General features: G+C 40.2%; 1 protein-coding gene across 6 annotated transcripts in view; it reads right to left on the reverse strand.

Annotated features, from left to right (window-relative positions):
• tty (tweety) overlaps positions 1 to 27969 on the reverse strand; it is a 93543-nt gene that overhangs the window by 32229 nt on the left and 33345 nt on the right. For 4 of the 6 annotated variants that reach the window (XM_076521341.1, XM_076521338.1, XM_076521339.1 and 1 more), the window contains exon 2: positions 75 to 283. In XM_076521341.1, the coding sequence (XP_076377456.1) occupies positions 75 to 212 (138 nt within the window). In that variant the 5' untranslated portion in view covers positions 213 to 283. Of the gene's footprint in view, positions 1 to 74; positions 284 to 17111; positions 17289 to 19119; positions 19256 to 27969 lie in introns of those variants that run through there. The other 2 variants (XM_033484724.2, XM_033484723.2) reach the window with 2 other exon arrangements.

Raw genomic sequence — 27969 nt, forward strand, 5'->3', positions numbered from 1 at the left:
TCTGTAATCCACGATTTTGACTCGGCAGTTCCAATATGGGAAAATCGTGAATTCAGTGGAATTGGTCGATTTACCTCTAGGTAGATTTCGGAATGTGGATTGAAGGTGTTGTTGACCGAGTGGAGAGAGACGTTGAGGTGCGGCAGGCTGTGGAAGACCTTAGCGAGCAGCGGTACCGTGTACTGTTCGGGAAGCTGCTGACCGCCCGCCATTTTGGAGAACCCTTGTCTGCCGAAAACCCCGTTGAAGAGCCCCTCCTACTCGTCAAGACATGCTACGAGGCCTGCAACAACAACCAGTCACCAGGTTAAGAGTCGCTTCCGGCATTTTCCCTTTCTCCTCTTCCACTTCTCTTCTGTTTCGCATCCGCTAGACCACTTCGCGCAGCCTGTCGGAGCCGCACGAATTACGTCATTTCGAAAATATCAGTGTCTTTTATTGTTGAATATGGAGCCAGACGGTCGGTATAATCGGAATCGACCGCGAGCGACCAACGTGTGATCGCTACTAGGTGTCACTGATGACTACAGTAATGTCTCTCTAATTGACGCCCAGAATGCGCACAAAAATAAACAATTTGGGAAGAGGAGATACGATTATTCGAGCCTTGTGGTTTATTTTTATAGTTATAAATTGTCCACAATTATAAAAACGTGCCGCAAGGCTCGAATAATCGTATCTCCTCTTCCCAAATTATCCAATTTAGTGGACAATCTGAGCGTCAGTAAGGGAGACATTACTGTAATTACTAGATCTTAGGAAATTACGGATCATTTGGGAAGTTGTTTCGTTTTTCATAAAAATTTCATTTTTGTACGGCATTGAGAAAGCACTTGATTCATTAGTTTGTCAATAAAAAATGGGATTTCTACGAGTACAACATTTCAAAGCTACCAGAAGGGTGTCAAAAAATTTTTCTATGTTACTTTAAACTTTAAAAAATCGTCCTTCATTTTCTCGTGGAGGAACGAGACGACTTTCCAAACAACCCGATATATTCTTCGATTAAATTAATTAATTTGTCGCAGATGGTGATTAATAATATTTCTGCTTCAATAAAATTGAGAATATGCCATATTACAGTAAATTTTCCTTAATTTTCCTTCAGCTTGTAAACGAAAATTGACAATTTGGAAAGAGGAGATAAGATTGTTCAAGTCATGCACCTCGTTTTTCTGACAATCAGCAACTATAAAAGTGAGATGCGCGAATAATCGTCTTCTCTTCCCAAATTGTCTGTGTTTGTTTACAAGCCGAAGGAAAATTGGGGTGAATTTTCAGTACGTCCTCATGAATGAGACTTATAACAATGAAATTTCAATTCCCTCGTGGATAGAAACTATTGCGTACGCATAGAAAATGAAACACAGTTTCATATCGAATAAAATTTATACCTGTTTAAAACTGTTCTTTGTCCATTTAGCGTGCACCGTACGATAAATCCAATCAAATAACAGTGACCGAGAAATATTACACAGTCTCGGAAAGCTCCCTTTACGCAATTTTCGAAGATCGTTGGACCATTTCTAATATCCGATTTAACCGAATAAAATTTATACTTGTTTAAAACTGTTCTTTGTTCATTTAGCGTGCACCGTACGATAAATACGATCAAATAACAGTGACCGAGAAATATTAGAAAGTCTCGGAAAGCTCCCTTTACGCAATTTTCGAAGATCGTTGGACCATTTCTAGAAACCGATTCGGTGCCAGCAGACTGAAAATGATCGAATCTCCGCGGACAATTAACATCTTCTCGCCCGGCCGAGTATTATCATCCAATTATGGTATAGCTGAACTGACACAGGGTCGTCAGGCTGGCCGGCCCTAAGGAACGAAAGCGAGTTTTGCGGCGAGAAAAATCCTGAAAGAAGAATTTAATCCCGCTTCCCCGATTATACGTTCGAGAGGATTTTTCCGATCTCAAGGATCGCCGAGAAGATCCCCGGAGACTCGGTTTTAATAAACAATTTTTCATTCTCCCCGATGGGATACGTAATCTTTAGCCTCTTATCAAAGAGGCTGCGTGCTGCTGCACAACGGCGCACGATGTCCCGACATCGATATATTATCGGACGCTGATCGCGGATCGTTTATCGACCACCGTTTCGCAGCGTGTTCCCTCGTTTGCGACGAGCAACTCTTTAGCGTGCGTAGCGAAATGAAAATTACCGATATCCGAGGAACGAGAGAATCGCAGAGAGAAAAAAAGGGAGAGGAATCCTGCGTCGGGAACTGCCTCGCGAAACGAGCTCGGGAACCGTTTCTTCATCGACGAGGAACGCGGATGGCAGTTGCGTTACGCTCGCTTAAACCAGAAGGCACGCGATGTTTATTCGCGAATTCGTTTCTGCTAACGACTAATTAGCATTCGACTTCCTCCGTTCCACGCGATTCTGAATCATCTCTCTGGCTGCAGCTACTTTCATTCTCTGTACAATTTTACCATTTTCAGCGTTTCCCTGTACAGGCTGCTTCCTTAACTCTTGACACACGGTTTCTCGAGCATTCCTGTTAATCTGATAATAAACGTTTCGAAACAATAATACATAACATGTTCTAATGCTAAAACTTGCAAATGGCCGTCAAATGATCGGTTTTCATACGTTTTAATTGAATACAATTATTCATATTCTGAAGACGCTTTTATGTTTCAATCGAAAACAAATCGCGTTTAATTTGAAAGAATTCGGTGTTGGCATTTTTATGAAGCAACACATGCTAATCATTTTAAAAGCTTTGTAGATCTAGTGTTAACCCCAGCTACACTTTCGCAACTGCATTTAATAATTTCCCTGATCCGGCGAGACAGTTTTTGTTCTTTATTTTGTACGCGTTCATTTATTTTCATTCCTAGACTCTAATAATGGCACTTTTCAATTTTTTGGCTAATTCAATATTTCAGATTGCGTCGATTCAAGTAAATATAAAATTTAAGAGATACAGTAATTTCTCCCTAATTCGCGCTCAGATTACGCATAAAAGTGGACAATTTTGGAAGAGGAGATGTGATTATTCGAGCTTTGCACCTCGTTTTTACAATTACTGACAATCGGCAACTATAAAAATGAGCCGCGAGGCTCGAATAATCGTATCTCCTCTTCCCAAATTGTTTATTTTTGTTTACAAGCTGAAGGAAAATTGGGGAGAATTCACTAAATATCGCGAGAATATACTGCTACGCGATAAAATATTGAACTGTCAAATGAAGAAATTAGAAAACGCGAGTTTCTTATTTTTTGTTGTCATTCCAAGTAACAGCGAGGTAAATAGGCAAGTATTTTAGTCGTTTTAAACTAGCTCCTCTTGTTTCAAATGAAATCGAGACAATGGATATATTAGATCGATGTGAATATCCTCGCGTGTTCCTGTTTCTTACGATCGTAAATGGAAAATGTTTATTTTTGCATAAAGATCCGCAGTCTAGTTATAATTAACAGACACACGAACGATTCCTATTTCCTTCGAAAATCTTCACTCGGAATAACGAAAATAAACCGACAAAAGAATCTGCTGTTTGGAAACGTAATTGTAATTCTCGCAGAGCCTACAAGTCGGTGGCAGTGTATACGAGATAAGAAACGCGTGTTTGTCAACAGAACAAGGACTGGTAGGCGCCACCTTGACAGTGGCCCTGACGAGCCACCGTAAATACCTCTTCCCAGAGGCGGACTGTCATCACGACACGTGGCGAATCGGATGTAACCGTCAGGGTCCCGTTGACAGTGAAACAGCCCTCCGACGAGGGCTAATAATTCGTTAAAAAGAATCTCGAGATACTTCCGGACGAGGCACGTGTTCCCTCTTTTCTCTCTCTTTCTCTCTCTCTTCAGCTATAGAGAAGAGAGAGAGAGAGAGAGAGAGAGAGAGAGAGAGAGAGAGAGAGAGAGAGAGGAGAGTGGAACGGAGCAGCTGGCACAGATTTCATTAATTAAGCGCTCGTTGCTTCCACAACGCCGCTTCGAGCGTAATTGAATCAGTCCCGGCAAAGCGTTTTCGGAGCATCGGCCGACGTCGACGTTATCTAACAAAGATTAAACTGCGTTGAGCTCTCCGTTCGACCGAGATTCGATTCGTACGGCTAAACGCTGTCCAGACACCGAAATTGGACCTTTTCCCTCTCTCTCTCGCTCGCTCTCTGTCCCTTCTCTCTCTTTCTCTATGTGACCTATCTCTCTCTCGCTCTGTCCTCTCTCTCTCTCTCTCTCTCTCTCTCTCTCTCTCTCTCTTTCTCTCTCTCTCTCTCGCTCTATTCCCTCTCTCTCTTTCTCTCTCTCTCTCTCTCGCTCTATTCCCTCTCTCTCTTTCTCTCTGTCCCCTCTCTCTCTTTCTCTCTGCAACCTATCTCTCTCTCGCTCTGTTCCCTCTCTCTCTTTCTCTCTGTGACCTACCTCTCTCTCTCTCTCTCTCTCTCTCTCTCTCTCTCTCGCTCTTTGTCTCTCCCTCGAAACTGTCCTCCTTTTTGCGAGGCGGTCGGTTTAATGGGTCGCCAAATCGGGTAATCGGTCTCCGGCAAATATTAGGCTGACCGGTAAACAACGCGGATCCCCGTGGACAGTGACAACATGCCGGATGTTGGCGAAGCATCGCTATAAGTGCACCCTGCCAGCGCCGGAAGTAGCAGTCTTTGCAGGTAAACGGGCATTTTGCGGATCGACGAAGCACAGTTTTCTGTCTGTCGATTCACTGGAAACTTGAACAGATTGCGGGTTCCATGCGTTTACGGTAGAAATGGATTTATATGAGTCCGTTGGGAGACAAGATGGTTCATACAATCAGGTAGTTCGTACAATAGTGAGATGATTCGTCAATGGCTATGATTTTCTTTTTCTGTATTTCATAAGAGCCCGCGTTCAGTTCAGAACAGATTTCAGTTAAATTGAGCTCCGCTGAAATTCGGCAACGAACATCGAATTCCTCGTTTTCGATAAGTACAAACAATTCGTTTTATTTAAAAATTTCCTAATGAATCATTTGTTAGAATCGTCGAACGAAATGTTTATGTTCTTGTTTGTGAATATGTAACTGCAAATGGAGCTCGTGTAAACCGAGTTCCGCTGCGTGACAAACAACGAGTGGTAGCAATTTAGAACAGTGAACAAATTAAAATGATTGAAGCGCATCGATATACACTATTTTCGATCTGTTGAAATATTTGACGGATGGATCGAATGTGTATCCGGCACTTTTCTCTTGCAATTCATGCAGAAGGTTTGAGTTATGCAGAAAGATTCGTTTTCTAATCGTGACTGGAATAGGTGTCAAAGTTTCGTGTTGTAATTTACAAAGATTTGAATACGCGTAAATGTTGAAGTGTAGTGTGTAAGGGAAGGTTGAAGCTTTCCCATAAACCAAGGACAAGAGGAAGACGAAAGCTCCTTCCACGAGGAAGAGTTCGGTTGCAGAAAGATTCGTTGTCTAATCGTGACTGGAATAGGTGTCAAAGTTTTGTGTTGTAATTTACAAGGATTTGAATACGCGTAAATGTTGAAGCGTAGTGTATAAGGAAAGGTTGAACGTTTTCCGTAAACCAAGGACAAGAGGAAGACGAAAGCTCCTTCTACGAGGAAGAGTTCGATTGCAGAAAGATTCGTTGTCTGATCGTGATTGGAATAGGTGTCAAAGTTTCGTGTTGTAATTTACAAAGATTTGAATACGCGTAAATGTTGAAGTGTAGTGTGTAAGGGAAGGTTGAAGCTTTCCCATAAACCAAGGACAAGAGGAAGACGAAAGCTCCTTCCATGAAGAAGAGTTCGGTTGCAGAAAGATTCGTTGTCTAATCGTGACTGGAATAGGTGTCAAAGTTTCGTGTTGTAATTTACAAAGATTTGAATACGCGTAAATGTTGAAGTGTGTAGTGTGTAAGGGAAGGTTGAAGCTTTCCCATAAACCAAGGACAAGAGGAAGACGAAAGCTCCTTCCATGAAGAAGAGTTCGGTTGCAGAAAGATTCGTTGTCTAATCGTGACTGGAATAGGTGTCAAAGTTTCGTGTTGTAATTTACAAAGATTTGAATACGCGTAAATGTTGAAGTGTGTAGTGTGTAAGGGAAGGTTGAAGCTTTCCCATAAACCAAGGACAAGAGGAAGACGAAAGCTTCTTCCACAAGGAAGAGTTCAGTTGCAGAAAGATTCGTTGTCTAATCGTGACTGGAATAGGTACCAAAGTTTCGTGTTGTAATTTACAAAGATTTGAATACGCGTAAAAATGTCGAAGTGTAGTGTGTAAGGGAAGGTTGAAGCTTTCCCGTAAACCAAGGACAAGAGGAAGACGAAAGCTCCTTCCGCGAGGAAGAGTTCGATTGGATAGCTCTCCTGGCTCGATTTACATAGAGACCACGACTCTATCCATTCCTCAGCAGCCACGCCCACGCGTACATCCTTTATCGCCGTCAATTTCGAGACTTATCCTCGCCAAAGTGCTCCTCGCGCAGAGATTGTCTTTTACAAAACGAGAGTTTAGTCGAACGGCACCGATAAAACGCAGGATTTAGCGACGAATCGAGAGCCGAATGGAATATTAATGCGTTCGATACTATAGAAAATTGATGGTTTCCGGTAGAGTCGCTCGTAAATGGGTCAACGAGATGCGTCGCGGGGCTGTTATCTGCTCCAGACCGTCAATTGGAAACTGAATTTTCCCCGGTCTCACCTTATCTTCTTCCGCGGCTCGCTCGATACCACCATTTTGGTTAACGATGCCGCGAGACTAACGTCCATGCTTTACTCATTTGCGGCGGTACGATGAAAATGCAGCAAAATTACCTTCGCTTGGTAAGGGACGCGGGTTTAGTGTAAATGTTTCCTGCGTGAATTACAAGGCGATTTCGAGGACATTTCAAGGTCGTTCGTAATTTTCATCACGGAATACAGCATTTTCATTACGACTGCAACAGGGTCTGATGTTGCGACAATTTCAGATATTCGTCGTTACAGGATATTCAAGACTAAACACAGCGGTGTGCATAATTATAGACGCAACGTAACTTTTACATTGTCGCTGATATGTCAAAAGAGAACATGACAAAACACCATAGTTCTATATTTTTCATAGAAATATACAAATACGACGTTTCGTTAAGTTTTCCTTCAAACATCACCGAAAATGTAAAAGTTACTTTGAGCCAATAATTACTCGCATCACTGTATAACAGTATAATCTATTTGTAGGTGGAAGCTTCGATATATCAAATTTAGCATAAATTTCCACTGTCGAAAATCGTTCGCACGACATTCCCTGTAATTTTGCCTTATTCCAGAACATTTGAAAAGTGCAATTTAACCAGTTAGTTGTGACGGCTCCTTTTCAGAGCGCGCACTTATGTGTGTCGCGAGAATCAAGCGATGACGAGTATACTCGTCAAACACAGAGTAAAAGTGTCGCTGTTAAAATATTGGATCAGAAAGACGGTTTTATTTTATAAAATTAACTATTTTATTACTGATATTTACTTATTCACTTAACATTAACATGTACTACATACATAATAAACGAGAAACGCAGAAAAATCCAATACTTATAAACGTTAAAAATTCAAATTGCTGCTGTAGAGTGGTATTCAGCAAAGCAAGGAACGATACATAATGGCACTTTGCACGTCAAACATCGATATCGTGATCTTTTTCTAATATTATTTCTATAACAATATACATTGTTATATACATTGTTATAGAAATAACATTAGACCAATATATAAGATAGATAAGACCAATATAAGATGAGGCCAATATATAATAATATTAGACCAATATATAAGATAGATAAGGCCAATATAAGATGAGACCAATATATAAGATAGATAAGACCAATATAAGATGAGACCAATATATAATAATATTAGACCAATATAATATAAGACCAATATGATTGGTCTCGAAATATTCTAAACGTCTTGAAATTTGAGAATATGTTTTTGTTTTCACTAAAATTACAATTTAAATAGCCAATGGTCGCTACTTTGTACGCGCCACGAGTATACTCGTCATGACGCAAAACGCTGCCACTTCTCCATGACGAGTATACTCGTCAAACACAGCTAACTGCTTAAAAGGAAAAAAGCAAATCATCTCTCTACAATTTTGACACAGGCTCGGTCATTTCTTCCCCACCGCGCGTCGCAGCGCGGACGGAGAAGAGCTTCCGGCGAAGAGATTCGCAACGATCGGTAACCTTTCGCGAAGTTAATTCCAGGACGAGTGGGGGAGCCTTATGAAAAATTCCGGCGGGAATTGGTCGGCCGACGAGGCATCCGGCATTAAAAACCAGCGGAACGGAGGAAACGAGAAAACAGGGAGAACACGAAGAAGAGGAAGACGATGCAGACGAAGAGAGCCTTTGCCTAGCTCTTTGTCTTCGGCCGGGATTCTGTAAACGCTGGTCCGCGGGCATCTTGTACAAAAAAGACGCGGGTTTTACGGCAAGCGGGGACGAAGGGAAGAAGAAACAGAAGAGGACGAAGAGGAGGCGGAAGAGGGGAAAAGGAACTGACGGAGGGAGGCGGAGTTGAGGAAGTTGGGGGTCCATTCTTGAACTTCCTCGCGGTGGTGGGAACAGCGTGGGAACGGCGACGGCTAGAAATATGCCCCCCGGCTTTTAAACAGCGTTACATCTGCTCCGTCCCTTGACACAATGTACTCGGGGGTCTCCTCTCGCCGAAGGATGCCGCCGACGCGAGCGTGTCCTTGTCCCGGGTTGAATACGCCTCGCGTGCTCCTCGTAAGACCAGCTTTATGGTTGCGCAACAACGTGTGCCGACAAGTTTGTTAGGAGATGACGAGTTCGCCGAGCCGAGCATGCTTGGAATACCGCGTTGGTTACCTGATCGGCCGCCGGATGCAAATCTTAATCACCGTGTTTTTCTGACTTTGATTATCATTTGCTGGTCTCTCGCTCCTACTCCCCCGAATTTCGTTCGTTTCTCGGACATTCGCGCCGCGACGTGGCAAACACGTCATGGAGATATCTCGAATGTAATTTACCGAAAGATTTAACGCTTAGCCAACCGAACGGGGAGATCTCCGAATGGATGATTAATGAAAAATTAAAAATGTGATTGCTTAATTTGATTAAGATTTGCAAGAGGTACGAATGCTGAAGAAGTAATCGATGCCGTATAAGTTTACTTCATAATTTCTGTTTAATCGAACGAAATATTTTAATTGTATGAAAATTTCTGAGGTTTCTAGTACGGTCGTGGAAGTGTTAATATCCGAAAGAGTAACCCTCTATGTAATTTCTTTATTGTCGACATTCGACGATTATTCATTATAACGTAAAGTAAATGTAATTGAATTATAAATAATGCAGACGTGCAATACGGTAAAGAAGTACTAACGAACGCAGCTGTGAAAGAAGTCGTAGTTGAAAAGGGTTTATAAACAGAGCGAATCTTGTACACCCACCCTTTAATTAACGCGGCACTTTCTTTGCGCGGTAATTTATAACGCGGCATTTCTTATATTTTATATTCACTTGAATTTTGCGCGTTCTGTGTAAATCTGTGTAAAGCTCTTGAATTAGCCAACAAATTGAAAACTGCCATTATCAGAGTCTAAGAATACAAATAAATGAACACGTGCAAAATAAAGAACAAAATTTGTCTCGTTCTACCAGGGAAATGATTAAGTGCAGTTGTTGAAGGACTTGCAGAAGGGGTTAACACTAAATCCAGAAAACTTTAAAAATAATTAGCACGTGTTGCTTCATAAAAATGCTAACACCGAATTGTTTCAAATTCGTTTTCAAAAAAAGAAACGCCATTTGTATTCTAACGTGTGCTTCGATCGAAACATTTTTTCAATTGTCATCTACAAAAACGTCTTTGGAATACGAATAATTGTATTAAATTAAAACACATATGACAAACCGATCGTTTGACGGTCATTTGCGGTTAGTGTTGGAACATTATTGAGATCGCTAGGAATAAAAACACACGGAAAATGAAATATGTGAGAAGCTTCCACCTGCACAAACAAATTGTTACAACGTTATTGTCAACATTTACTAACCGACTACGACGATGACGTAAACCTTGAAGTATCGATGAAATTAGACCGAAGACATTCTCGTTCAAGCGTAAACATGCTTTGGATCACGGTTTGTCGGGTTTTAAGTTTGTCAAAATCGTGTCAGTGGCGTCGGTTTAAGAGACAGCATAATTAAATTATCCGGCATTTCTGTTACAATGGCTTTCGGCAAGCGACACTTGACGTCTGTCACGCGCATACTCCACGCTGCAGTTTGCCATTACAAAATGGGACGTTGCACGATTCAACGGGGCGTTATCATCGTTCAAGCTCGTTACAATAGTAACAGATCAATTGTGGCAACTGGTAGAGAATTGCTGCTGCGATTACGTACTAGACGTCGGCACGGATGATCTCCAAGTTCCCATTCGCTGTAATCGTCGCAATTTTACAGCAACGATTCCCGATCGGTCAACGAGGTTTAACTAAAGACCTATTTTTCTGTTTAAATCATTTATCAGCGTCGTATATCGTGCCAATTCAGTTTTGCGTTATTTCAGACGGGATCGCAGGCACGAAATTAACTATGAAACCATGAAATTCTTTATTCGAATAATTCGAAGAAGTAATATGACATAAATAAATCGATAAACTATGGAAAAACACTTTATGCTCCATCTCATTTTCATTCGAATCAATTATTTTCTGTACGAATTCCTGTATAAGAATAAATTGTTCTTGTTATGAGAATTCATTCGAATAAGATTATTATTCGGACAAAGTATTCGATTGAACATTTATTCTATAGTGTCGAATACAATTTTATTGGAATATAACAATTTTTATCTGAACAAACTCGTGCTCGATTTAATATTCATTCGACAATGTCGAATAAAATTCATCCATCTAGTGCTTTATCGCACTTCGACCGATTAGAACAACGCAACGGTTCCGCAAAAATCGACGATCTAATTTGCGTTTCATAGCAATCGTTACCGTGATTTTTTTCCATGGAACGACGTCTCCCTCGAATGTACGGAATCCTTTTACGGCTAAATGATTCCCCCGAACCGCGCCGTCAGGAAAATGATCTCGTTTAACCCGCGCCCTATCCCCGGCGGCATCTTAACGTCTCTCTGTGCAAGGGGATTCTCGCCGCGAGCCGATTTTCCCGCGATTCCACGCGTTGCAGCCGCATACCAGTGCACGCGCGCAAGGTCGCGCGTGACTCGGATGATCGCGATCATGCCAGTCTCTCACCGCGGCGGATTCCCGCGACCGTTGAAATAATTAGATCCGCGCCACGGCGAATTGTCCCGGGGAAATTGTTCGACCGATCGCCGCGGAATGCGCGACGACCTGCGAACCAGGTGAACTCGTTCCGCGCCGGACAGAATTCCGTGTACCGCCGGCTGACCGAGGTCACGGGCCATGGTCAGCCGACAATTGAAATCTGCCGTCGATCGTTATTGATCCGGCGGGTGAACTTGAGACGCTCCGGGTTGCTCCGGGTTCTCCATCGCGTGATTGTTTCATGGCTTTATTAGACGAGGTCGATGCTGGTTGGACCCTGTGTAGCGGAATCATTGATAGCGGACCCGGGGATGGCCACTTGGACTCAGTGGAATTTATTGCTGACGATTTGTTAGCTCTATGGGAGCCAGGATGATTGCAGTTGATAGTAAATGAAATGGATTTTGATGCGAGGGTGTCGGAACTTCGGAAATGTTCCCTGCATCAACCGTGAGCGATGGATGATGATTGTTGGGTCGAACGATTTTGTAGATTCTTAAACGATACTAATGTGTCGTAAATGGGCTGCGAATTTTATGCGTATATCGCAAAAATGAGCGTAATTTCAAATTGCTAAACAATCTTTTTTATTTCTAAAATTGTTCAAATTGGTCGATACAGGTGAAAGATTAATACCACAGTATTTTTCTTTTGTAAAATTATTACATTTGGAGGACTATAATGCAAAATAGAATATTTTTTCTTCTTTGAGAGATCGTCGAGGGAAGTTAGACTACAGATTTCCGATTGAGGAAATGAAATAGTGATCGATGTAATTCTGGACGTCTTTCAACAAGGTGTTCTCAATTACACGGTAATTAATTGTCAATAAATCAGAACTTGTAAATAGACTGCGGATTTTCTGTATTTATAAACAAAATGGCTTGGTGCAATGTGAACGTGATGTAAAAAGGCTACAAAAATTTAAGAGCGTCAATATATTAATTAATTTAACCTTAAATCGCTAAAGAAAGAACGAAATTTCTATGTGGCCTATGCGTCTTAAAATCAATGGAGTCAACTTTTATATTTATAAATCGTAAAGTTGAATGGTGAAGAACGTAGAAACATCCGTGTGCTATCGCGAAATTGGAATTTGAACTAACATGTTACAGTGCCAACGAACTTTCATCGATCGAAAATAAAAATTGGACTGCACAATTTGGAAAATCGAGTTTTCAGAAAGTACTGCAGAGCTGTTATGTTTCAATAAATCTTTCATCAGTAGAGAAATCGTGTCACATATGTCCATTGTGAAAATGGGATTTAAACAGATTGTTACAGAGAGTGGAAACTTTGGTAAAATTTAGATGGCTACCGAATTAGATTGGTGGATGAGGCAGGACAGCATGGGAAAACGGTCTCTCTCTCTCTCTATCTCTCTCTCTCTCTCTCTCTTTCTGGGTACTTCTCGCCGGTTACCGGATTTGTTTCCGTCAACAAGCTGGGAAGAATTACGCGGGCCGCTTAATTGAGCGACACAGAGACGGCAATTATGTTATTAGAACGATTCCCTCTCGGGGTCGTTGACGATCCACTTCCTTCGTCCTAATTCGACGCTATTTATAGAAAATAATGGTGAACCGCTTTAGACGGTCAATTCGAAGAAACTGCATCGACTACAGCCGGGGTTATTGAACCGCAACTACTGTGCACCCCATCTGTTCTTCTACTTTTTGTTTCCAACCCCGACATTTTTACCCTTTTGCGGGACTCGAAATACCCAGGAGATTTTTGCTACGAGATTGTCGAACTGTGCCATTAGAAGTGGCATCTAAAAATCTGTTGATCGTTTATTTAAACATCTGTGATTCGAATTTTTTTATATAACTATACAAAATATGCATGTTTGTTTTCATTCTGTGCAAGTACAAAGTTATTTGTGCTATAGTTAGTATAAAGTTATTAGTACAAAGTTATTTGTACTATAGTTAGTACAAAGTTATTAGTACAAAGTTATTAATAATACAAAGTTATTTGCACTATAGTTAGTACAAAGTTATTTGTACTATAGTTAGTACAACGCTATTTGTACTATAGTTAGTACAACGCTATTTGTACTATACTTTCATACATGGATTAACAGGGAGATTTTCAACCCCTGTGAATTCTGATCGATTTTTATGTAAGAAAAATATACCAAGTAATAATTTAATTGTGCACTCATTTTTTTAGCATTTACTCGGTCGAATAGATCGGCAATGGCAGCTTGTTATAAATAAGGTGAAACGGTAGTTTGGTACAGGTTTTAGAGGTTGCTGAACAATTGATTCCACTCTTTCGCTACACATCCTATAAATACACGATTACACATTTACGCATTCAATTAATAGAAGAAAGTACCAGAAAATAATAATTAATAACGACTCACAACGAAATAATGGAAGAAAGTAAATACATTATAACACAATAGACTGTATTGTCTTGCTATTTCTGGTCTTGCCTGAATTTTGTATGCGATCAATAGCCTACGGAAGTTCATGCAACTTCCCACTTTCGAATGCCGTTTCACAAGGAACGGGATGAAAAAAAGGAATATCTTTTGTCCGACAGAAGTAGACCGCGGATTTCGTGCATTTATGGAGCATGCAGTTCTTGTACCGAGCTTGAAAAAAATGGATACCGCTATAAATATTTAGATTTCCAGCACAATTCTAGCTTTTTAAAAAAATTTGAAACACAAGTTGATTCTTTTCAAAATATTTCAGAAATACGCGTTTCAATTTAAAATTTGTCCACAGGTTTTCCTGCTTTCAACAATTCGTAACGATTCGCAAGTGCATCGATGCACTTTCCAGATTCTCCGTTTTCAATAACTTGATAAAGCTATTGCTTCGCAAGCGCATCCCGGTGCACTTTTGCAGTTTATCTATTTCCAACAATTTGAGGCACTTCATAAATGCATCGATGCATTTTCTCGGTTCATCTATTTTCAGCAAATCGCAACGCTTCACAAGTGCATCGATGCACTTCCTCAGTTTCTCCATTTTAAACGGCTCGCAATGCTTCACAAGTGCATCGAAGCACTCCTCTATTTTAAACAGCTTGCACTGCTTCACCGGCGCATCGACGCAGCTTCCAGTTTCCCTGTTCTCAACAATTTGCAATGCTTCGCAAGTGCATTGATGATCATTCCAGCTTTTCCCTTTCCAACAATTTACAACGGATCACAAGCGTATCGACGCACGTCCTCGCTTCCTCTATTTCCAACAGTCTGCAATGCTTTACAAGTGTACCGGCTTTCCAAGTGTATCTCATGAAAAATGCAGAGATCATATCCATTTACTATTAAAAAAAACTTACAGTTCAATAGGTCCAATAAATAGTTCAACAATTAGTTCAATAGTTTCAATTGACGTTGATTAATTCAATAAAGAACAGTTCAATAGTTCAATAAAGCTTGCAGCATCAAATTAAAAGCAAAAAGGAAGCGATATAATTTTTCGACTTTTTTGCACTTTCCTGTTGTCCCAAAACTGCAGCGTTCCGCAAGCGCATCGAATGCGCCATGCACCGATCTCCCTAGAGAAAGCTGCTCATCCTCTTTGTTTCTAATCTAATCCAGTATGAAAAATAGAAGCACCAAACTGTGGCGAGGCGCGTTCAGGGCGCGAGCAGCGAATATGCTAATTATTTTCGTGCGAACGCGCCGACCGAGGAAAAACGAAAAGAAATACGGGATCGTAGAAAAAGTCCGATAAAAGGGAGAGAAAGGGAGTGAGAGAGGGGGGAGGGGAGAGTGAGAGATAGCGAGCGGAGAGTCCGGTGTTACAGGTGAGAAAAAAGTTCCGCGTGCTGAACATCAGGAAACGATTCCCGTTTCTTGTTTCTACCCTGTAATGAGCGTAGACAACGATTCCGCAACCGGTCTGGATTATCTTATCAGGCTACGTTCCCCTGCCACGCATCGCGTTTTTCCCGATATGGTTTTTGCACCGTCCCTCGTCTCGACTATCTTTCCTATCGATCATTCCGCGAACGGCTCCACGTGCTACGAGACTGGATCCCTATCATTTTTTTCGCGGGGTTACTGCTTGCGCTTTAATTACTGCGATAACTTGATTAACCCCTGCATACACGATCAGGTGCGTGGTCGGTTTCAACCCTTTGTGCTCGGAGAATTTTCTTAGATCACCGAACAGCATGCTCCAACGTATTCACGCGAGGAATACGGTAAGTATCGAATTAAGTTCGAAATGATATGGTGTTGGAAATGATTGCTTCATTTAACGCTAGGTTTACGGAACCCGTCGAAGCGATGGGTCAATAAATTCTTCATTCACGATCATTCGGATCGCAAGGATACGTTTACGAGTCGTTCATTCGACATATGTATGGGTTACCAAATATTATAATAATTAGGGTGTCCCAAAAATGTCTCGCAATCCGAGAATGGGAGATTCCTGAGGTAATTTGAAGTAAGTATGTTCTGGACGAAAATGCAATCCGCGGCTTTGTTTACGAGTTATTAACGAAAAAGAGTGACCAATGAGAGATGAGCTCGCCTAGCGTTTGGCGGCCGAGCCAATGAGCGTACGAAGCCTAGTTCTGCTCATTGGCTCGGTCGCCTCGCGCCAGCTGAGCTGGGATTCGACCGCCACGACCGCTGGCGCCGTTGGCCCGGCCGCCTCGACCGCTAGCGCCGTTGGCTCGGTTGCCTCGCGCCAGCTGAGCTCGCCTCTCATCGGTCAGTGTTTTTCGTGAATAATTCGTAAACGAAGCCACGGGTTGCATTTTCGCTAAGGAAAAAGTTACTTCAAATGATCCCAGGAACTTCTTATTTTCGGTTTGCGAGACATTTTTGGGACACCTCGAATATAATATTACTTATTAAATAAGAATAAATGTGTTATTGTTACTTTTATGAACTGATATAGAGACATAATTAGACTGAAATAGAAATGTTTTATCTTGACAGTGGCAGAATTAACAGCAGTCATGTTAAAGTTCTATTAACGAAGAATTAAACTTTGGTCTTTGAGAATTTTCCATTTTTCCGTTTAGGAAATCGCTGTAATATTTATCAATACATGCATTGTGACAACTTTTGGAGAAACATGAAATATGATCTTGTATTTGACAAGGAAGTGATCAAATCGTAGATAACGTGATAATTTAGGGAGTCCATAGCTTTCGTTGACTAAGTTGTTTGAATAATTCACGTTCAAGGTAGGTTATTAATTAATCATTTTAACAGTGAAAAAAGTCGGCGATAAAGTGGTAATAGGAAACGTGTCGTTAAAGGCTTAACTAGTTTTTGTAGTTTAGTGGGCTTCATGGAATTACTTGCACCTATGATAAGATTATTATGTTTGTTCCGTATCTGCATTTTTCGATTGCCCATACTATTTACTGAAACGATATAACGAGGATTAAAAACGATGGTGACATCGATGGAAAATATTTCAGTCAGGGTGTGAATGAAACTGTTAAAATTTTGAATTCGTATCGATGTAATAGTTATTTTTCTATTTAACCTATTCTATGTTGAGAGAAAACGGTTAATAACAGTTAGTTATAAAACCGCTGGAACTTATATTCCATATATGTACGTAGATATGCGTAAATAGAAAATTATTAGTTTCTCGTAAACGGGAGAAAGTTCTAGTTTGACAGTGTAACCGATTGACAAAACACACAAAACACACAAAACGCACAAAACACACACTCTACCAAAGCCCGGCAAGAAAGCTAGCGAATAACACCGAGCGAAAATATAATCTTCAAGATAACGAAGCGTCTAAATCCCATAAAACTATAATACAAACTGGCACAATGATCTCCGCACAGATAAAGCTCAAAGTATTCGATTTTTCCCAAACATCGAAAGCAAATAGAAGCAGCCGAAAAATACCTGAGAGAGAGCACTTCGCGCGATCTCTTCGAGAAGTGCCGCGCACGTGAGACAGCCTCGAGGAAAAGAACGAACGTCAACACTTCGTCACTGTTGTTCGTCACCGATAGCAGCAGGGAGACGCGTCGCCGACGACTAATTGAAGCGGAATTGGACCGCGAAGAGATCGCTCGGATTTTTCCTGCGTGGATCGCGGCTCGCCGTGGATTGTGAGTCACAAGCTCGCCATTATGCTCTCTCGAACGAGGGGCGGAAGAGGGGAGGGGGGGCGGCGGCAATGTGTACCGTTTCGATAATTCATCGCGGAATTGTTTAAACTCGCGCCGTGCAATTTCTGTTTCGTCGGTGCGCACCGACTGCGGCAATGCTCGGCGTTTATGCGGGCGCGCGTAAAATCAAAACGTACGAGGCCGAGCTCCCTGGCCGATTAATTATTTCGAGGCCGTAATTTCCCCGACGGGCTTACCCGTTGAACACGCGGACTGTTTAACAAAAAACAAAAAAGGAAACATAACAGGAACACGCGTAGGTATCTATACGACAGCGGATGATTTCGCCGCGGTGACTCTCATCGTGGGAAAAAAATGAGGCACCGCGAGATCTATGAGGGCTTTGATATTAACCAGTTAACTACGTTTGACGAGTATACCCGTCATGTAGAAGTGGCAGTATTTTGTGTAGCGACGAGTATACTCGTCGTGCGTAAAAAGTAGAGTGACCATTGGCTGTTTAAATTGTAATCTTTGTGAAAACGAAAACATATTCTGAAATTTCAAGATGTTTGGAATATTTTGAGGCCAGACCAGAATCAAACAAACAAATAAAACATATGAATAATTATACGAATAATTCGCGATATTGGTGTTCGACATGCAATGTACCATTATGTATCGTTCCTTGTTTTACTGAATACCACTCTAAGGCAGCGATTTGAATTTTTAACTTTCATAAGTATTTGATTTTTCTTGCGTTTTTCGTTTATTATGTATGCAGTATATGTTAATGTTGAGCGAATAAGTAAATATTAGTAATATTTCAACAGCGATGCTTACTCTGTGTTTGACGAGTATACTCGTCGTCGCTTGATTCTCGCGACGCATATAGGTGCGCGCTTTGAAAAGGAAGCGCCACAGCTAACTGGTTAAAGGATGTACAGTAAATTCTCCCCAATTGACGCACATTTAATTACCAATAATTATAAAAACGAAGTGCAAGGCTCAAACATTCTTATCTCCTTTTCCCACATTGTCCATTTTTGTTTACAAGCTGAAGTTATTTACTGTGATATGGCATATTCTCAATTATCTGTATTAATCATTTATTTAACCCTCAGTTATATATATTATCGCCGGTCTGCGAGTCCGCTGCTAATTGCTTATTCATTCGTAATCATAATTGTTATTCATAATCGTAGCAAAAGACTGTAGAAGATTGTTTTTTGTTTCAATTTTTGATACACTTGCAGAGACAATTAATTTCGATTTTTTGTTTAACCCTTTTATGTCAATAATAACGCAATAAACATTAGCGGTCTGATGAGACATTTTGTTAAACCAGAAAATTGCATAAAACGATAAATATAAATTTTCTTTTACACGTAAGGAATAATGGTATTCGAAAAATTCAAATCACTGTAATTGCAAAGATAATTGTACAGCATATGGTTAAAAAGCGTAACAGTTAACACGTTCCGTGCCGAGCTTTTTTTACTCGAATCTTCACACTTTGATATTTTACTAAAACTTGATGTATTACGTGCAATTATTAATTCTCGTACACATAACAACGTAACAAAAACTTATCAACGCCCATTCTTGCGGTGGAAATTGATTCTTCGGTTCTAAATTTCTTGTAAACAATTTGTTCAGTTCACTAAGTAAACATGCAAGCGTGTACCACCGATGGTACACGTGGCACGGAACGTGTTAATAATTCATTGCATCTAATAAATGAATAATAATAGTACGGAGCTGACGAGTTTCTCTTTACGCGTTTTGCTAACGATTACCTGGAAGCGGTACTTTGTTGACACTTTGCTCGTAACTTCGTTGTAACTTTGTTGTCACTTTTCCGTGTTGATGCTCACCGTGAGAAAAACGGAGAGTTTGTGGTTTATCGCTACCGTGGAGACGTCCAACCAGCTACTATCATAGTGAACAAGTCTCGGCGACGCTATCGGCTATTATCTCGAACTGCCTGACATTTTTTTCTCATGCGGTTATACGTGGTTTTGATAACGGCGCAGATAAAGCTGGATGCATTCCGCTGATTCGCGCTTTTATTTGCCTTTTCGGGGATGATAAGATAAGGTGAACGGTCTTGTTAGAGCCGAGGGTGCGGTGACCTCTCAAGGTCGCTGACTCGGACTCATCGATTTGGTACGACGATGTTCAGAAGAGAACGCTATTGTTACGGACGAATTATTATTGCTTTTTATTTTTACTTAATCGAATTTACTTAATCGAAAGTTTCGTATATTTTTCAGGTAAATTGTGGACCTTTTACTTCGCGAATGATATTTTTATTAATAATTTATATTATTTATGTTTGCGAGGGTTCTTGGAAGTTAGTTTTTTCCATGGTTAATAAAAAACGCGAAGGATTACGGTTTTATATAAAATACGAAAGTACTATGTATCGATTGGACAATTTTTAAGAATGTTATCGATTGAAGGGATGCTCTCGGGGATGTGTGTGTGTGTGTGTGTGTGTGTGTGTGTGTGTGTCTCCTCAGTAGCAAAACTACCCTATCAAAACGTTTCATACAAAAACGTCGAAGACAACTGTAAGAATCGTAGGAGGTTCCAGAATACAGTAATGTCTCCCTAACTGACGCTCAGAATGTACACAAAAATGGACAATTTGGGAAGAAAAGATACGATTATTCGAGCCTTGTAACTCGTTTTTTATAGTTGTTGGCAATTCGTAACTATAAAAACGAACCGCAAGCCTCGAATAATCGTATCCCCTCTTCCCAAATTGCCCATTTTCGTTTCCAAACCGAGTGTCAATTAGAGAGACATTACTGTATAACAAAAGTACAACGAATTATTTGGATAAAACATTTACTGTTATGTTCAATCACAAAGGTAGTCCACTGTGACTAAAAAATCTACCGAACAATTTTCATTGAAACTTCGAACCCGAGAACATCTTCCGAAATGCACCGCGTGTAACAAATTCCAATATAGCTTGCGAAAAATGTCCGAAACTTTTTCGAGCCCTGAAAGACATTATTAATATTCATATACAGCACAAAATTAACTAAATTACGTATGAAATCTTGATCACGACTCTGACAACGAGATGCATTTGATCGGCGCTTCGCAATCGCCGTCCGAGTGCAAATGGTTGAACATGGTTAAATTGCGGGGTAAGTGGCTGGCGAGTCAAAGACCCTGAGCACCGCAGAAGAAGACAGCGGGGTGAAACCGTGATCGAGCTCTCGATTTGCATAGTCGTTAGATCGCGTGAAAATCCCCAGATAGCGACGTACCACGGCCCCCGGTCCCGGTTTCGCCGTGAAGTTCGCGAGAGATCCGCGCCGTTTTAAAAGAGACTCCGCCGCCGTCCGTTTAATACTGCAACCCCGTAAAAAGGAAATCATGGTACTGGATTATAAGTCGGCCGGAGGCGCCGCGGCGCCGCGACGCTCAGACACCCTCTTCATCCCGACGCGCGACGCGCCGACTCCGGGGACGTTCCCTTAATCTTGAACAAGCCGGGCCGCCGGACCACGGGACATTATTAACGCTAAAAGCTCGTTGCAAATGAACCTCGATGCTAAGTACCCGCCACGGGCACCAGCGACGAGCTGTCGATACTTATCTCGCGGAATTGCAACGGGAAACTTGCTCGCGCTGAGACAATGAGAAAACTTTCGCGAATGAACTCCCGCGCCCTCTGCTCGCTCCTCGCTCCCTCTCTCTCTCTCTCTCTCTCTCCCGTTCTTGTGCTTTCTCTCTGTTTTAGTCACTCTTATTCTGCTTTGCAGCCGTATACTTGCGGGCCCGCATATTCGAAATTTTCTGCGAAACTTCCCATTGTCAAAAATTCTAGCGATAGTGCTCGATGGAACTGCTCTTTGAGCGTACAGCTTTTCCAGTGTACGCTCCGCCACTGGCAATTGTTTGCTCACCCATATTTGCTTTGCCCGAGCAACATTTTATAATGGCGGGGTCCCCGACAACGACAGTTTTCATGGTACCGTATTGTTGATTTTTGTACGAGAATTTTTTAAGGGTAGTTCTCGCACAGAGCTGCGTGCAGAATGTTCGTATTCAATGCGGAGACTTCGATACATTCTTCGACACCCTTGTACACTTTGCTTTTGTTAGAAACCTTTTTACAGGACTGTTTTAATGTTGAACAGCATAAAATGTAAGTTCGCCGATATGCTTTCATGAACCCCTTAAGTGGAAACAATAATAAGATCATTTCAATTATGTTAAGAATTTTTCCCTTAATTTTATTGTAACTTGGAAAGGATATTTTTCAATTTTTATTTAACCTTGACATTACTTTATCAATCTGTTCTATTACAAACGAGATATATAAATATATTTCAATAAAAACGGAAATATTTCAGTTTCATTTTGTGATAAAGATAAGTTGATCAAATAAGTTGATAAAATAAGTCCACTCTTGTATTATCTAATTTTATCTGAAACTTTTTTATAGGGTAAATTTAACCCTGTGCTTCGCGTAGAAAAATGTTCGAGAATATTCCATCATCGATTAAGTCTTTAAAAATCGGAACACGTTTAAAAATATCGAAAATGTCTCTTTGTTTCCAATTTCTATAAACCAGATCCTACATTTACATGGGAAAAAGTGAAAAAACATTCATTTTTTCCAAACTCAATACAATCCTTCAGTAAACTTCGAAGTTCACACCGATCTCCCAAATCGCTTAAAAATCTGTATTTGCACAAAGACCCGCGCGCCGCACAGTGGAGTAGGTATTAAATCCGAAAAGCTGACCAAATACGATTTTTCAAATCTTGCGTACGATGAAAAATTTTGGTCACACACCTCCCACACAATGAAACTAATAATATTTGTCTTTTAATGTTTAACATTATTCCCACTATGTTAAAATACCGCACATAAATAAACAGGTACGTTTTAATAAATCCGTTACATAATAAAAATGATATTTTGAATATTTTATTAATCATTTTTATTTGGTTAAATTGTTTTTCGAAATTCAAGTACTATAAATAAGTTAGTCGGTACATTTTAGACACGAGAAGTCATTGATCAAAGTATCAAAAGACCGACGAATAAAATCGTTGCTGAAAAATTTACTTTTCTAATAATAAAAATGATATTTTGAATATTTTATTAATTATTTTTATTTGGTATAGTTGTTTTTCGAAATTCAAGTATTATAAATGAGTTAGTAGGTACCTTTTTGGACACGTTAAGTCATTGATCAAAGTATCAAAAGACCGATGAATAAAATCGTTGCTGAACAATTTACTTTTGCTAATAATAAAAATGATATTTTGAATATTTTATTAATTATTTTTATTTGATATAGTTGTTTTTCGAAATTCAAGTATTATAAATAAGTTAGTAGGTACATTTTCGACACGTGAAGTCATTGATCAAAGTATCAAAAGACCGACGAATAAAATCGTTGCTGAAAAATGTACTTTTGCTATTTTTCATCGTTGCCCTAAGAGACGCATGCTCGGAAGCCGCGCTCGACAATGGGGGTAGCTCGACGGATGTCGTCGAGTGTGTGCGGCCACGTAGGTGTATCGCGAGACCGAGCTTTGTCCCGAGCTTTCAATTATCAGGACAGAGAGATGGAAACTTCAGGCGAACTCGGGCTAACTCTCCTCTCCTCTCCTCTCCACTCTGCCCTGCTCCGGATGATAGTTGTCTCGTATTCGATTCCGCGAATGCGATAAATTAGGAAATTTCAACCTAAAACGGCAGGGCACGGTGTACACCGCTGTACGCCGCTTTCAACGAAGACGGAAATGACTTCGATAATACCGTTCGGCTCTTTGTTGCCGGATCTTGATACCAGAACGAAATTACTGCTGCTCGTGATTAATAGTCGCATAATGCTTGCGGCATTGTGCACGATACTGTTTCGTCAAATCTCGTTTGTCTTCTATTCACGCGTCGTTTCCTCTCTGGGATTTTTAGTTTCATACATCGTATTTCTATCTTCTCGGTTTTTATTGTATCGAGTGTATCGATCCATTTGTTTGATTTGTATCGTAACAACAATGGCACTCAATTGATACGCAGATTCATGTGTTCGCCGTTGCGTTCATTTTTTCGAATTGCATAGAGGATTCGTCCATTTTTCTGGCTCGGTGACTGCAAAATCCTCGATCTCTCGATGTTTGTATTACGATTTGAGGCGTTTGTTTAATTCAATGAATCGCGGTTCGCGTCGCAACGGTGCGGTATTTCACGCAAGGAACGTCGATTTTGCGGATGACATTATTTAAAATTGTAACACGTGATATTTAGAGATATTACGGCTGCTCTTTGACGATATTTCGGTTGCATTTTATAACAGGACACGGTGTATTTAATACAGCGAATAAAACAATATAACTGTGAAAGTTATTAACTTTGTTGGTAATAAACGTGCGAAAGTGCGAGAGAAAAGAGGAAGCGTGGAAGAATTTTTATTAACTCCTTTATATGCCAAAAGCGAGAAAAAAGCTACTAAAACGAAGTTTGAACGTCACAGTATCGCCACTTTATTAAAGTAATGAAATATTTTATTCATCCTGGTGTTGGCTATAACTGCACATGTAAATATTTTGACAGACACCTTGTTTTTTATTTTCGATTAGAAGTACAGTTTGCAATCATGTCAGCTAGGAAGACAATTTTTTCAGACTCCATTAAAAAAAAAATGAAACATTATTTGAAATATCACTTCACATGTTATTTTATTTCATATTCATTTTCGTGGCTGTGATTCCTTCTGAAGTAACATTGTTTGAAATCTCATTTTAAATAACCTGTTATTTCATATTGTAATTATTTGAGATAATTATATAATATAATTATAAGTTAAATTTAATGTTTGCAGCTGATTTACACCTTTTTGCTTCATACACGAATCGTTGTGAGATTTCATACAATCGTTCTCTTCATTATTATTTACAGCATTATTTCGATCGGCCAATTTGTAACAAAGAAACAATCAAATAATTTATTACTTGATTCGCGTTATCTATTACCTTTACTTAAAAAATAGTAGTCTGGAATAAATTATTTTAAACAGTTTATAAAACTATTTACCCACGACTGCCCGTGAGCCACTGTACCTATGACAACCATGGCAACGCGTTAACAAGAAATAATTACAATTAGATCTTCACTCATTCACAGCATGCACAAATTTGTAACCAGCAAGAAACTGTATGAATCAACGAAAACCAACAGCATTCTAATTCTGCGATTATAGTGACGATTCCCACAGTTGACGAAGGACAGCCCACGCGTTAATTAAACAACGTTTCACAACAATTGCTCAACCAGATAAATTCCGCCACAGAATTTATCGAATCGTGATGGTGACAGGGATTGGGTCGAGTCCCGTCTAACGGGTTTCGATTTTTCATTTCGCGTCGCGAGGGGCGAGAAATGAATTTGTCGGCGACGAACTAGAAAACTAGAAATTTGATCCGCGCGAACGGTTAGTCGACTCAAAACTAGTCTGGCGTTAAGGTCAGACACCGCCCTACCGGATAACAAAAAAAGATCTTTTTATTTTCTTTAAGTTTTTGGTATGAACATGGGATATCGGAAATGAGATATGAGATATGAGATATGAGATATGAAATATGGGATATCGGATATACCACATCTCATTTACGATATCCCATATCTCATATCCGATATCCCATATCCCATATCTCATATCCGATATCCCATATCCCAAATCCGATATCCCATATCTCATGTCCCACATCCGATATCCCATATCTCATATCTCATATCCGATATCCCAAATCCCATATCCGATATCCCATATCCCATATCCCATATCCGATATCCAATATCCCATATCCGATATCCCACATCTCAGATCCCATATTCCATATCCCATATCCCATATCCGATATCCCATATCCCATATCTCATATCCCATATCCCATACCCCATATCTCATATCCCATATCCGATATCCCATATCTCATATCCCATATCCCATATCCGATATCCCATATCTCATATCCCATATCCCATATCCCATATCCGATATCCCATATCTCATATCTTATATCCCATAGCCGATATCCCATATCCCATATCCCATATCCCATATCCCATATCCCATATCCGATATCCCATATCTCATATCCCATATCTCATATCTCATATCCCATATCCCATATCTCATATCCCATATCCGATATCCCATATCCGATATCCCATATCCGATATCCCATATCTCATATCCCATATCCCATATCTCATATCCCATATCTGATATCCCATATCCCATATCTCATATCCCATATCCGATATCCCATATCCCATATCCCATATCCGATATCCCATATCCCATATCTCATATCCCATATCCCATATCTCATATCCCATATCCCATATCCCATATCCGATATCCCATATCCCATATCTCATATCCCATATCTCATATCCCATATCTCATATCCCATATCCCATATCCGATATCCCATATCTCACATCTCATATCCCATATCCCATATCCCATATCCCATATCTCAAATCCGATATCCCATATCCCATATCCCATATCCCATATCTCAAATCCGATATCCCATATCCCATATCCCATGTCCCACATCCGATATCCCATATCTCATATCTCATATCCGATATCCCAAATCCCATATCCGATATCCCATATCCCATATCCCATATCCGATATCCAATATCCCATATCCGATATCCCACATCTCAGATCCCATATTCCATATCCCATATCCCATATCTCATATCCCATATCTCATATCCGATATCCCATATCCCATATCCCATATCTCATATCCCATATCCCATATCCCATATCCGATATCCCATATCTCATATCTCATATCCCATATCCGATATCCCATATCCGATATCCCATATCTCATATCCCATATCCAATATCCCATATCCCATATCTGATATCCCATATCTCATATCCCATATCCGATATCCCATATCCGATATCCCATATCCGATATCCGATATCCCATATCTCATATCTCATATCCCATATCCCATATCCTATATCTCATATCCCATATCCCATATCTCATATCCCATATCCGATATCCCATATCCCATATCTCATATCCGATATCCCATATCTCATATCCCATATCTCATATCCCATATCCCATATCTCATATCCGATAACCCATATCCCATATCTCATATCACATATCCCATATCCGATATCCCATATCCCATATCTCATATCCCATATCCCATATCCCATATCCCATATCCGATATCCCATATCCCATATCTCATATCCCATATCTCATATCCCATATCCCATATCCGATATCCCATATCTCATATCCCATATCCCATATCCCATATCTCATATCCCATATCCCATATCCCATATCCCATATCTCAAGTCCGATATCCCATATCCCATATCTCAAATCCGATATCCCATATCTCATATCACACATCTCATATCTCATATCTCATATCCCATATCCGATATCCCATATCCCATATCCCATATCCAATATCCCATATCTCATATCCCATATCCGATATCCGATATCCCATATCCGAAATCCCATATCTCATATCCCATATCTCATATCCGATATCCCATATCCCATATCTCATATCCCATATCCGATATCCCATATCCCATATCCCATATCCCATATCTCATATCCCATATCCGATATCCCATATCCCATATCCCATATCCCATATCCCATATCTCATATCCCATATCCGATATCCCATATCCCATATCCCATATCTCATATCCCATATCCGATATCCCATATCTCATATCTCATATCCCATATCCGATATCCCATATCCGATATCCCATATCCGATATCCGTTATCCCATATCTCATATCCCATATCCAATATCCCATATCCCATATCTGATATCCCATATCTCATATCCCATATCCGACATCCCATATCCCATATCTCATATCTCATATCCCATATCCGATATCCCATATCCCATATCTCATATCCCATATCTCATATCCCATATCCGATATCCCATATCCCATATCTCATATCCCATATCCGATATCCCATATCCCATATCTCATATCCCATATCCCATATCCCATATCCGATATCCCATATCCCATATCCCATATCCCATATCTCATATCCCATATCCCATATCTCAAATCCGATATCCCATATCCCATATCCCATATCTCATATCCCACATCTCATATCTCATATCTCATTTCCCATATCCGAAATCCCATATCCCATATCCAATATCCCATATCTCATATCCCATATCCGATATCCCATATCCGATATCCCATATCTCATATCCCATATCGGATATCCCATATCCCATATCTGATATCCCATATCCCATATCTCATACCCCATATCTCATATCCCATATCCGATATCTGATATCCCATATCCGAAATCCCATATCTCATATCCCATATCTCATATCCGATATCCCATATCCCATATCCCATATCTCATATCCCATATCCGATATCCCATATCCCATATCTCATATCCCATATCCGATATCCCATATCTCATATCTCATATCCCATATCCGATATCCCATATCCGATATCCCATATCCGATATCCCATATCTCATATCCCATATCCAATATCCCATATCCCATATCTGATATCCC

Source organism: Megalopta genalis, chromosome 1 (assembly GCF_051020955.1).
Source record: "Megalopta genalis isolate 19385.01 chromosome 1, iyMegGena1_principal, whole genome shotgun sequence".
Classification (NCBI taxonomy): Eukaryota; Metazoa; Arthropoda; class Insecta; order Hymenoptera; family Halictidae; genus Megalopta; species Megalopta genalis.